Source organism: Gallus gallus, chromosome 1 (genome assembly GCF_016699485.2).
Source record: "Gallus gallus isolate bGalGal1 chromosome 1, bGalGal1.mat.broiler.GRCg7b, whole genome shotgun sequence".
Taxonomy (NCBI): Eukaryota; Metazoa; Chordata; class Aves; order Galliformes; family Phasianidae; genus Gallus; species Gallus gallus.
Window position 1 is genome coordinate 36,398,187 of NC_052532.1, and position 12,423 is coordinate 36,410,609.

At 37.7% G+C, this 12,423-nt stretch overlaps 1 protein-coding gene across 3 annotated transcripts in view; it reads left to right on the forward strand.

The window, feature by feature from the left end:
* The window catches only part of LGR5 (leucine rich repeat containing G protein-coupled receptor 5), an 85,968-nt gene that overhangs the window by 38,437 nt on the left and 35,108 nt on the right, over positions 1 to 12,423 (forward strand). For all 3 annotated transcript variants that reach the window (XM_425441.7, XM_040669680.2, XM_046912467.1), the window contains exons 3-4: positions 9,083 to 9,154; positions 10,763 to 10,834. In XM_425441.7, coding sequence (XP_425441.3) covers positions 9,083 to 9,154; positions 10,763 to 10,834 — 144 coding nt within the window. The remainder of the gene's footprint in view (positions 1 to 9,082; positions 9,155 to 10,762; positions 10,835 to 12,423) is intronic.

Consider the following 12,423-nt stretch of genomic DNA (forward strand, 5'->3'; position numbering starts at 1 on the left):
TCTGCATGTACTGCAGTAGCAGGTATGGAGAAATTACTTTTTGTCAGTGGAAGTTCATCCTGTTTGTTCACTGCTTTGTTTCAGTGCAGTGCACAGTTCCAGTACACACTTCCATTTTTCATTTTGCTTAGGATTATAGGCACTGAATTCAGCCCGTATTACTTTTATGTCTCTTCAAGCTCACAAGCACCGTTCTTAAGTTTGAGTTTGGTTGTTGTTGTTGTTGTTTTTTAATTTCCAAACAGGAGTAAGTAATTTCTCCTGTAGTTGTTCAGCATCGCTTCATTGTACTACTTGGAGAAAAGTTATAACAGCAAAATTTGGAACTGCACAATTTGTGTCCTTTGCCAATGACACAGGAAGGACAAAACAATGAGGACAATTATTGATTGTTTGTTGTGGTGCTTCATTTCACAGTACATATCAACCAATTCCTGTTATCAATGACGATAATTTATCCCAGTGACACTGGTGCTACTGGGATAAAACCAAAATCAGCATCAGAAGTGTAAGCAACACTTTGAAGGCTGAAACTAGGAAATGTAATGTGTATAACTTACCATTTGTTGTTTCATCTTGCTGCAACACTGAAACACGGAGGAAGGAAATTTAACAAATTTAAGATTACTCTGAGACCAGTGATTTGGTGACAGCGTTCTTCAAAAGTGGAAGTGAAATTCTTTCTCTTACTGCAAGTAACTTTGGAATCTGATCCTGTGAATCAACACAGGATTTCCTGGCTAATATTGGCATGCACCCTAAGAGTTCACTGTGCTGTAAGTCAGAGGGCAGGTACCTGGCCATGTGTTAAAAGGACTCCACTGGAGCCCTCTGGTAGGACACTGGCCTCTGCCATGCTGAGAGCAAAGCAGCTTGTTCCCAGCACAGGCCATGGGCAGCTGCATGAATGGAGCAGTCAGTTGTCCTTAGAAATTGGAGGGTCACCATACTGAACTGTGCAAGGTGCAGATAGAATCTTCCCCTTTTATAAGTGGAAAGAGAAATAGTAAGTCTTAGACCACATCCTTAACTGACAGCAATCTAAGATCTCTTTTATGAAAGCCAGCTCGAGATCAAATACACACTGATTTCATTCCAACTGCTTGAGGTCAGTTGGAGTTATTCCAGTTTACACCCTCTGAGAATTTGGCACAAACATTTTAAAAGGCAATTAGGCCCTAAAGCAGGAGCAGACTGTGTTATATTTGAATTTCCAACAGAATTGAAAGTAGCAATAAATGTAATATACAGCACAATTATGATTTGCACACTCCCCTCCTCCTTTCTTAAGGAAAGGAGAGCATCTTTATATTTTCTTCTTTGATCTCTCTGATCATCAGATTTTTTTAATATATCATTTGACCCACTTTTTATATTACCGTGATTACAGTTTTAATTAACATGACAGATTGAAATATAAAAAGATAATTAAAATACATAATAACATTTAAATTCTTAATCTAACAAAGTAATTCCACAAAAACATTTTTAAATATATATGCTGATATCATCCATTAATTAATTAATAATTAACACAGTAATTACCCACCAATTCATTCATAAATTTCTGTTGCATTGGCCCAAGAATAATCATTAAAAGATATCAAACTTGTATCTCAATTTTAATTCCCTTTGCGTAAGTTCTTGATTAGTATCCATGTTGTCAGAATTGTTTTAATGTAATGAGCAAGAACATTCTGTTTTATCTACCTATAGATGCTTATGTAAACTGAGGAAAGTTATTATCATAGAAATACATTATGTACTGACTGGACGTTTGTATAAACTAAAGGTGCGTACAGTGTATGTGTTGTGCACATGTCTGTCTTTGGCTAGTCTGACAGGAAACAAAACTGAAGCAAGCAATTTAAGGTGAGTAATTCTTCCTTGAACAGGATTTTTTTATATTCAGATCAAGATTTTTTAGGAAAAAAAATAATGGAAATATATATTTTCATGTTATGCTTCCACATTGTGTCTCCAAAAAATACTCGTAGGAGAAGTGAATCACTTTCAGATATGATACTGAGACATGATGCAAATATGAGTCCAATTTCTGCTTATGTCAGCGCAAACTTTTTCACAGACATCAATGGGACTGAGATTTCACCACTTATCCTTATCAGTTACTGAGAACAATTATGGCAGTTGGAGAGGAGGATCAGGTTTTTAGAAAGAAGTTTTGAATTACAAAAGCAAATTTATCTGTACCCGGGGTATAAAAGAGACAGCCTACAATTCCAATTAAGGAAATTTTCTATGTGGCACCAAATTTGGCAAGGTTGGTACCATGGAGCAGCAGAACTGGCACAACTGTGGGGATTTTTCACCATCTCAGGTCTTCTACAATTCCAGCTTTTATTTGCAAAAACAAAGCTTTCTATCACCAGTTTCCAGGTCTGTCTGTATAATTTGTTTTCAATTTTCTGTCTGGAGATTTTGTTAACTGCAGAATGTAATGTAGCAAATAAGGAATTAAACCTGTTTTCAAGGAAAACAGGCAAGCATAAAATTCATTGAGTTGTAACATTACTGATGGTAAATTACACATCTTTAAACATACATTTATATCTATGTATATGTAGATATGACCAAATTCATACTGGCATTCTCTTAGTATGTGCAGTCCTTGTTCTCATTTCTCAAATACAATCAGCAAAATAATGATCAGAAGTAAAATGCAGAGTCAAAGGGAGATAAATGCACGATAGCAGGAAATTATTCCTGTAGATATACCTCAGTATATTTTCATAGTTGACAGATGATTTTGAGTTGCACTCAGATATTGAATATTGCAGTACACGTAAGCAAACAGCATGTGGAGTGAATAAATATAGTGCAGCACAAGTGATCGGGGGTCTTTAATATCCATGATGTGTATCTCAATCTCTACAAAAGGACACACATTCTCCTTTAATATACTGTTCAATATGTCCTTTATATATTGTCCAATATATTTACCATAAGTTTGAGTGTAATGGAGTTCTACACAACTGTGCTCATTCAGTATGAGAATTAGAACAGATTTCTCATTTCTTAATAGAAGAGGTTTACTCTTCTTGTACTGCTTATTCCTACTATGTGTTGAGCCATACCAAGATCCATAGCAACACTTACACTTCTGCATTTCTGCACCTTGCAAGACTTGAACAGTAATTTATTCAAGAAAATTCTATTGCGTTAATCCTCTTAGAACACAGCACGAGTGCTCATTAATATAAATGCACTCTGCTTCTCAACAAGACTATTATCTTCCTTTCATATCTTTCCTACAGTTTTGATACTACAAGATTTTGAAATACACTTTACAGGTGCTTGTTCAGCATTTGTTGGACTAGATCTTACCTTGGACAAAGACAAAAAAAGCAGCCCCTGCCCCTGTCATACTGTCACTACTTGCTGCAGACTTTGAGAAGTAGCTTGGTTAGGTTTGCAACCGTTTGTAATGGCTACTGAAACTTTCTTTATTAAGTGCCACAGATAATTAGCTATAGAGAAGAATTCTTGGTGTTTTGAGTTCACCTTCCTTTCCAGTAGGTAATGAGGAGAGGCTTGGTGCCAGGCAAGGTTTCTTTCGAGGCAGATCAAGGCAGAAAACATACAAGCACAAAGAGAAAAAATCTTGTTCTAGAAATGTAATGGAAATACTTGACTGTGTTCAGTCACAATTTCATGTTTATCTGCTTCTTTCTGGGGAATGAATCTGTTCTTTTTAGACATGAGCAACAGTAGAGGGAAAACAAGAATTTTCTGATCTTTTTTAGAACTTTCTGTGGATGTTTTATCAGTTGTGCTGTCTTTAGGATTGTTCTCCTGAGTTGGGGATGACCATTTCTCAGGACTGTGTCATTGCAGGAGAGGTCAGAATACACAAAAGGGATGCACAGATGAACAGTGCTCACAGGAGACACCACATATGCCTTTTCTTAGATCTGAGCAAGGCCACGAACCTGACCTGAAGCACTGCAGCAATTCCAACACCACGTAGAGGTTGCCAGCTGCGCTGAACTGTGTCGAAACATACTTCATAAATTGCTGCCATTTGAAAAGATAGAGGCAATGTGCTTTTCTGTCAGCTCATTTATTTTGCATCTTTTAGAAAGAGATACGCAATTGTATAGAAATTCAGCCTTTGCCACTGCCAGAAGTAGCCCAGTATCTTGTCTTCAAGAGTCTCAAATAGCAGGTACCAAGGGAAGCATACAGTGACACATCCCCACACATTTTCCAGCTGCCATTAATTTCTGTCTTAATTAGCAAAATAAATGAAATGGCATAAGTAAAATACAGTTATAAAATAGTACAGCTATTTTAGATATAGAAATATGATCCGAAGTCAGCAATACTGACTTTTTAAATTATCTTTTCATTAGAGATACGATAACTTTGACCCTGAATTAGCTTAAGGTGATATTTCTAAAATAGTAACTCTAGAAATGCTTGTAAAGAAAAGGATTTACTTTTAAAAACTGAAATTTAGAGTTGTTCTAACAGTAGAAGCCAGTCATTTGGTTATGTAAGTGTTATGAAAAAGCTAGTTTATTCCTCCTCTCAGAAATCATTAACTAAATGCTAAACTGTAGAAACAGATAGGATGTCCATCCTCATCTATTCAGGGAAAGCGATATTTACCTATCCAGACTGAAATCACTACCCAGAGTCCATCCAAAGTTCAGTAAAAGTACTGGGCAGCTTCCCTGAAATAGCTTAGGGTAATGGAAAACAAAATCCCTGATATGGAGATGAGTAAACCCTGACAGATGCTTGATAGATACCTGTAGAGTCAACAAGGGGATTTATTTTCCTCTATGCCAAGACTGAGAATAGAAACAGCAATAGCAAGAAAAAATCCAGAAGGAAGGCATTAAAATGGTTGGGAACAAATAAGCCAAATTTAATGAGCTTTGCAGTATGTCTTAAAGAACTGGTGTGCAAACTTCCATCCAAGAATATTGAAAGAATTAAACAATGAGCCCAATGAATCATTATTGCTGATTTTTTCCAAATCCCACAATGCCGGGGAATTCCAAAGGGCTGGGAAGATGCTGCTGTTGCGCCAGTGTTCAGAAGTGGTCTCATGGAGCATCCTGGGAATGGATAGGTGGTTTGCCTGATTTGGATTCCATGGAAAATCATGAAAAGTATGTCACGAGAAAGAAATTACTTCGGTAACTGGAGGTCAGACAACATAATTATATAGAAAATAAATGTTGCCAGAAGTCTACCTTTTCTGATGTTGTCAGTTTGCCTGGTAAGAGAGCTGCACAGACATACATCTGTTTTGGCACGTGTGATATATTTGATTTAGTCCTCCACTGAAATGTGATGGGCTATAGGTGATAAGCATGATCCTCTGCTACATAAGCAGAAGAGTGTCATATAAAATGACAGTAGACACTGCCTACAAAATCAGTCAGAGCTCTTTCCAAACTGAAAAATAAACAAAGCAGAGCTAGAAGAATCACCCGGGGCTTGAAAAGCTCATAAGGCGTAAACACAGAAGCTCTGCTTACGAAATAGAAGATTAACATGTGGTTTCCTCTGTCTAAAGTGGACTTTTTAATAAATGAAAAGACATTTAATTGACAAGATATTTTATAACTGAGAAGTTGTGATCTAACAGGAAAAGAAACAGAATACAAAATGAGATTTAGAATCTGAAAGAAGGCAAAAAAAAAAAAAAGTGGGAGGATTTACATCTCACTTTAACTGTGCAGGTAACTCTCATTCAAATAGCTCAGGAACAGCATCCTTTGCTTATAGATACTTGTCAACTTCAGATATTCCTACGAATGTTGGAGCTGGGGCCATGCAGATGGGTAATGCTCTTATGGTGGCTGTGGGTGCCTTGATAATTCAAATGGGTGTTACACTAAAAATGACAACAGCTTAGGAAATATTCTCCCAAAGAGAGATCTTTGTTCACAACAACTGACAACAAAGGGAAACAGGGAAAAAAATCTACATGGAAGAGTAAATATAACTCTCTGCAGTACAGTCTCATTAAAACTGTGCTGAATGCCTGTGAGCCATGTAGCCATATGTATATGAATATCTCTGTGCATAGGTATTTCTTTCTGACTATATTAGTTATATATTACAGGTAACATAAAAGCATTTTAAAAATTATGACTGTCCATTTTCCCCCCAAAAATGGCCAAGCATTAAGGCTTACCACAGAAGGACTTGTTGTTAAGCTAGAAAGAGTCAGCATTACACATAGAAACAGAAAAAGCTGTTTAGTGTCCCAATTACATTACCACAGTGCTGCACTTAAAGCAGGGAGGAGCATGCTTAGCATACCAGAGTGCTTAAAGAACTCTAATTTTCTTAGCTAACCTTTTAAATAAGGAATATACCAGTTCCGAGAAGCAGTATGAACATGTAGTGTGTCTGGTAGTTTGCTTTGCAACAACTGTGAGGTTTATTGCAACACGGCCACTCAAGACAGGATGGTGCCCTGACAGCGCCAGTTTGAGTCTTTGGAGATATGAGTTCAGTTATCTGTTTTTTACTGAGCTTTCCATGATACTCAAGGAGGCACTTTTAGTAAGTGGAAACCTCAGCACCTGTGCCTACTCTTTTTTTTTTTTTTTTTCAGTAAAGTTTTACAGCCTCTTCTCTTTCTGATTCATTTTTAAGACTAGAGTTCAGTCATAGCAGTAAAATAATAGTGCAAAAGGCTGCGGGTGTTAAACATTTTGTAGTCTTTCCAAAACTATATAATAAACTGAGATCAGCATTAGAGAGATCTCTAACTTCTGCTGGTCTATGATCCACAAACAGCATTTGCTTTCAGGGAACCAGTGCCTACCATGCATGATTTATCCAGTAGCAACCCATCAGTCATTGCCATTCCTTTCCATCCAGAATGAAAGATGAAGCTGCAGGAGCCCTTCACCCATTAAAATAAAGTCAGCTTGGCTGTTGAGTACCTCTTTGTCTTTACGCAAGAGTGTGCCAGGTTCTGCTCACTGATCTGCCTGCAGGAGTGTGGGTGCACATACCCAGGTCTCAGATGCCTGAGCCTCAGACCCTGGAGCATGTCATGTGAGTGATGAGTTCAGTGGCTCTATCTCAGTGAGCTCTGCAGAAGAGAACTTCACTCACTGAGCAAGGTCACACCAGTCAGCAGTTGTGTGTGCACAGGGAAGATGCTTTTCCACAAATTTTAAATGCCTGAAAAGTCACTGGAGTTGGCATCTAGAGTCATGTTTTCTTCCACTGTAACCAACATTTTTGTGTATGGAAGAAAAGTCTAAAGAGCAGGTGTGCCCAGGACCCTGTAATTATCTTGGGGCAAATAAGCTTCAAAGGAAGATGAAGTTTAAGAACAGTCAGTGCAGTTCCAAGCACCTGGCACTTTTTACAAACAGGTTTAGAAACTCTGGTGCCTACTTCAGTGCTATAGGTTCCCTTCTGGCAACTGCCTTATTTGATGGAATTCATCCTCTTGTCTTTCCTAAGGGGTCAAATGCCAAGTCAAAAGTCAGTTCTGTCACCACATCAGCTGGCCTGTGCTAATTGCAATTTTGATGTACAATATCTTAGCTGATGAGAAATTTCAAGTAATTGGCTTCTAATTGTGCAAACAGGGTGATCAAATCATATCAACCCAGTTGTGGCCATCTAAGAGCAGTCAGCAGGGCTCTACTGACACACAGTACTCTCACCCCAACCAGTCAGTTTTCCAGTGTTGGAAGAGGTATCATGGTACATTCCTGTTGAACTGAAATGTCAGGAGGGTAAATGCAAGATGCTCTGCAGTTCCACTGCTGAGGAACACACCAGTGGCATTTCACATCAAAAATATGAGGGCTGCTCCTTAAGACAGTGCCTCCTGTTTTATTATATTGGCCCAAGACATCAGAGGTGCACATTTGGTGGTATGGCAGTACTGGTTGAATCCTCCCACTAATATTCCATTACATGTTGTTGCCATGTGACAGATGGCAGCAGAGTGGCAGTCTGACACAATGGCATCTGACATGGAAGTACATATGAAGCAAAGGGGTGTCACTGAATTCCTCCATGCAGAAAGAATGGTACCCACTGACACTCATCATCACTTGCTGAATGTTTATGGAGACCAAGCAGCTATTGTGAGCAGAGTGAGGTGGTGGGTGGTGCATTTCAGCAGTGGCAACAGTGACAGTGGGGCACCTCTGCTGGTGCAGATAGTTATGAGAATGGCATGCAGGCTCTTATTCATCACTGGTAAAAATGCACGGCTAATGTTGGTAACTATGTGGAAAAAATAATGTTTTGTAGCTGAGAATTTGCTCTATCAAATAGTGTTATTGTGCTCTCTGTTGTACTTTCTGTGGAAATAAATAGGAGGCATTACTTTCAGTGCAACCTAGGAAGAGTTTCTTCCACAGGAGCAAATCCTACATAGTACTTTCTTCTATTTTTTTTTTTTTAATCAGAGTACCACACTTTACAGAGATACTTGTTGTACTTACCTTGGTCTGTAAAGTATTTTGAGGCATTCTGAGAAGAAGGGTACAACAGAAGTGGGGGAAAAAACCTACAAATAATAGCAAATACACTGTCATGTCACCAGCAGAGAAGTTTGGGGTACTGTTATTGCAAAATGAACTTTATTCTTTACTATGTGGATATGTTTTGATTTTATATGGAAATGAATTAATGCACAGCTGAGTTAAATGTGCACAGACATCATATATACACCGTTCCAAAAGTGTATGCCTGTAAGTCTCCTGATGCTAATTATTGTTAGTATGTCTGTATTTTAGTTACTGAGGTTGTTCTAATGCTTAAAAAGGGAACTACAAAGAATTAAATGCGTGTTTTAAACCATAATCTTGATTTATAATGAACTTGCATTTTGTCTCTGCCGTCCAGCTGTCAGTAAATCAACTATACAGTTAAGAGCTCCTCTTGATATTTTGCTTTTAAAAGTATATTAATGACAAAAAAAAAAAAGGCTCTTTTACTACTACCTCTGGCATCAGTCTTTCAAACATAGCTGTGTTACACTTTTTAGCAACCAAATTAATTCCACATGAAGGCAAAAAGTATTCACTCCTTTTTTCTTTCCCTTTTTCAAACTTTGCAGACGTCTTGCAGGAAATGGCTTGACATACATTCCTAAGGGAGCATTTGCTGGCCTTTTCAGTCTTAAAGTGCTGTAAGTAAACTGTGTGTTGTTTGATATATTTCTGATTTCCTAAATGCTCCAGGGAACTAATTAACCAGTGAAGTTTTGATCAAGTAAATTGCATATTTTGATCAGCTCATTTTGAACAATTCAGTCGAAGTGAAGATACATATGAACATCATTAAATCTTTGTTTTTTCATATAGAAAATATCCTAAACACAAAGGTTGGAAAGCATTAATCGCATTCTAAAAACAACTTGCTCATCAAGTAGATGTCTCTGTACAATATCAAAGGTAAAAACTGGTTCAGTTCATAGTTTCTTTAATTGTCTCAAAAGTTCTGGGTTCAGGCCTAAAAACCTTTGGACTTCTCATGATCACACAGAAGTGGGGGTATATTGCCTTTTCCTTTTCTTGAGAGATGGGAGGGAAATCATTATTGTAGAACATGGTGCAATTTAAAATCTAGTTCTTATTTCGTATCTTGTTCTTTGTAATCTAATTAAGATAAGTTATTAAGAAAATGACTAAAATGAAGTAATGAGACGATACATACAGTTACTAAAACTATTAGTGGGCCAAAAGTCATTGTTTATCCATAAAAGGGGATCTTCTCCTTCAGTTCAGACGAATTCTATTATTTGCAAGAATGCCAACCTCTTACACACTGTCAAGCCAAGCCAGATGCTACTATAAAAGTAAACTGAGCTTTACTGCAAAGATATTAGGTGGGAAAGAAGTACAAAGAGCTACCCATTCCATCTACTCTTAAGTTGGGCTGTAGCTCTTGTTGGCCTAAGGAGCTTCAAGCCTGCCAAAAAGGGTTTCCTTTACAGTGTCCCATGGAGTATGCCTCGTTTTGAAGGCATGTACTATTCCAGTGTTACCCAGATAGAATCCTTTTATATATGGAGGAGTTGGTCTAAACAAGGATGTTAGGGAGTTTGAATGAAAATGTATTCTAAGGTAAGAAAAGTTTATCCTGGAATTTATAAAGATTTTTCTGTATTAGCAAGCTAAATCACGTGACAGCTTCAGAAAATAAATCTGTTAGACGATTGCTAACAAACTTCCTTCTGAGAAAACTGACTTCATTGGGAAAATTTTCAGCAGTTCTTACTGAGACAAATCTATACAAACCAAATCATAAACTGTTCATACAGTTAAAAGTGGTGTTGGCCATAGTAGCTTTTTCTTAAGCGAGAATTTCAAGAGTCAGTCCTTCAGAGCTTTATTAGAACAAGAAACAGAAGTACTGCAGAAGGAAAAAGAAATCAGTACACGCGGATGCCAATTTCAGAATCACTGGAGGCAATTAGGAGCTCAAGCTCCATCAAAAGCAAGTAAGGTTTCATCTATTAACTTCCTCACCTGCTTTGAAAATCCTGCTTAAAGCTGGTGTGTTAACAGAGCTGATGTACTGCATGTAATTGTTTGCTTTGAAGAGAATGAGCATTTTGAGAGGAGCGAGGGGAATGGAGCATTTGTGTAGATTGTTTCTTTGCTTGTCATCTTGAGCTAAAACCAGTACAAAGGAGGTGAGCTCAGAAGAAAATTTGCAGTAGAAAAAAAATACCTTTACTGTGTTGATTCTGTTCTTTTGTTTTGTGTGTGTGTGTGTGTTACTTAAAATGTAGAATGCTGCAGAATAACCAACTACGCCAGGTTCCTACTGAAGCACTCCAGAACTTGCGCAGCCTGCAGTCTCTGTAAGTATACTTGGTAAATCAACATGTGAGCTTGCATTAACAATAACATATAAGATTACCTATTAATTACCTGCTATATCGCTCAGTAATGTCTTGAACCTATTTCTTCTTTTAAATTTCTTTGAAATGCTTTTCAAGAGAATTGTACTCTCAGTTAAAAATCAAAAGTGACTGGTTTCATTCTAGTAATTTGGCAACACTAGCAGCTTCTTTGCAGTGTTATGAACTGGTTCACCACCTGAGAAGACATTCCTTGCTCTGCAATACGTTCTGTCTGTCAAGACGAATATGGACCCTGGAGCGTCAGTCCTTCCCATGATTTCTTGTTAAGGCTCTTTACAAGGGAAAAGAAAGAATCCCAAATAACACCCTTGATTCTTTTTTCATTTAATTTTTTCTTTTTAAGCAACATGGAAAATACTATTAGCTCATGAAACAAAGTGTACTGGAAGACAATTATATTCTGTGCTACAGGCAGGTCTCTATACTTACAGTTCTTGACTGGGTTGTGCTGACTCAGTCCACAAGCTTCAGTTTTAACAGAACTCCTGCCAGATTTCCTAGACTAGGAGTGAGGATTGGCTGTTTCATGGTATGAATGAAATTATTTTAATGTGCTTCTGCCTCATGATTTAAAAATGGTTGTACCACATCATGCTAAAAGCTGATCTAGCCCTAGTAGACCTTCAATAGCAGATACTGAAGGAAAACTATAAGGTCAGGTGAAGAATAAAATAATACTCCCTTGGTAAACTGTCCCAACTGCCAAAGCTTGGTGCTCAAGGACTTGCTGAGCGGCTTCTTTGAACTTGATAGCTTTTAGAGGATTTTCTTCTGTGAGCTTGTACAATTGCAGTTTGAGCTAATGTAACACCCATTATTTTCCATAGCAGCATATCTGCTGATCAGCTAACTCTATGATGAGGTACCTCTTTTTATTTGCTTGGAATTTACTATCACATTTGATGGTAATAGATGCTAATAGGTGCAGGCTCGAGAAGGTATAAACAGCTGTTCCTTATTGAGGTACCAAAGATTTTATGTACCTCTGTCCTATCTCCAGTGGTTACAACTGTTGAATTATTTCTCATGTGGAAGCTATTCCCTTCATCCAGTCATCCTTGTTATTGTTTACTGAACTTTTTTCCAGTTCTTCTATATTTTATTTGAGATGAGTCAAGGAGGAATCAGACCTGCATAGAATACTGAAAGTGTTTGCACAGCCTGGATTTACAGAGGGAAATTATGGCGGTTTTTTTTTGTTACTTGTTTTCCTGCTAACCCCCAAACTTCATTTTGTTTAATTGTTTTAACTGTTATTGAACATTGAGCTATGATTTTTACACACTACAACTTCAAGACATGCTTTTCTTAGCATGTTAAGAGTTACTCAGGATTTTGTCTCATCAACTGGGAATTTCCTTCTCCTCCTAGGCCTAGCTTTACATCTACGTATACTGAAATCCATCTGCCATGTTGTTATTCAGTCAGTTGATTATCATTAGATACTTGTGCTGCACTTGGAGCTCACATTTTGCAACTATAAGGCCACTGTTGCTGTCTCCACATAGGATGCAGAATAAATTCTG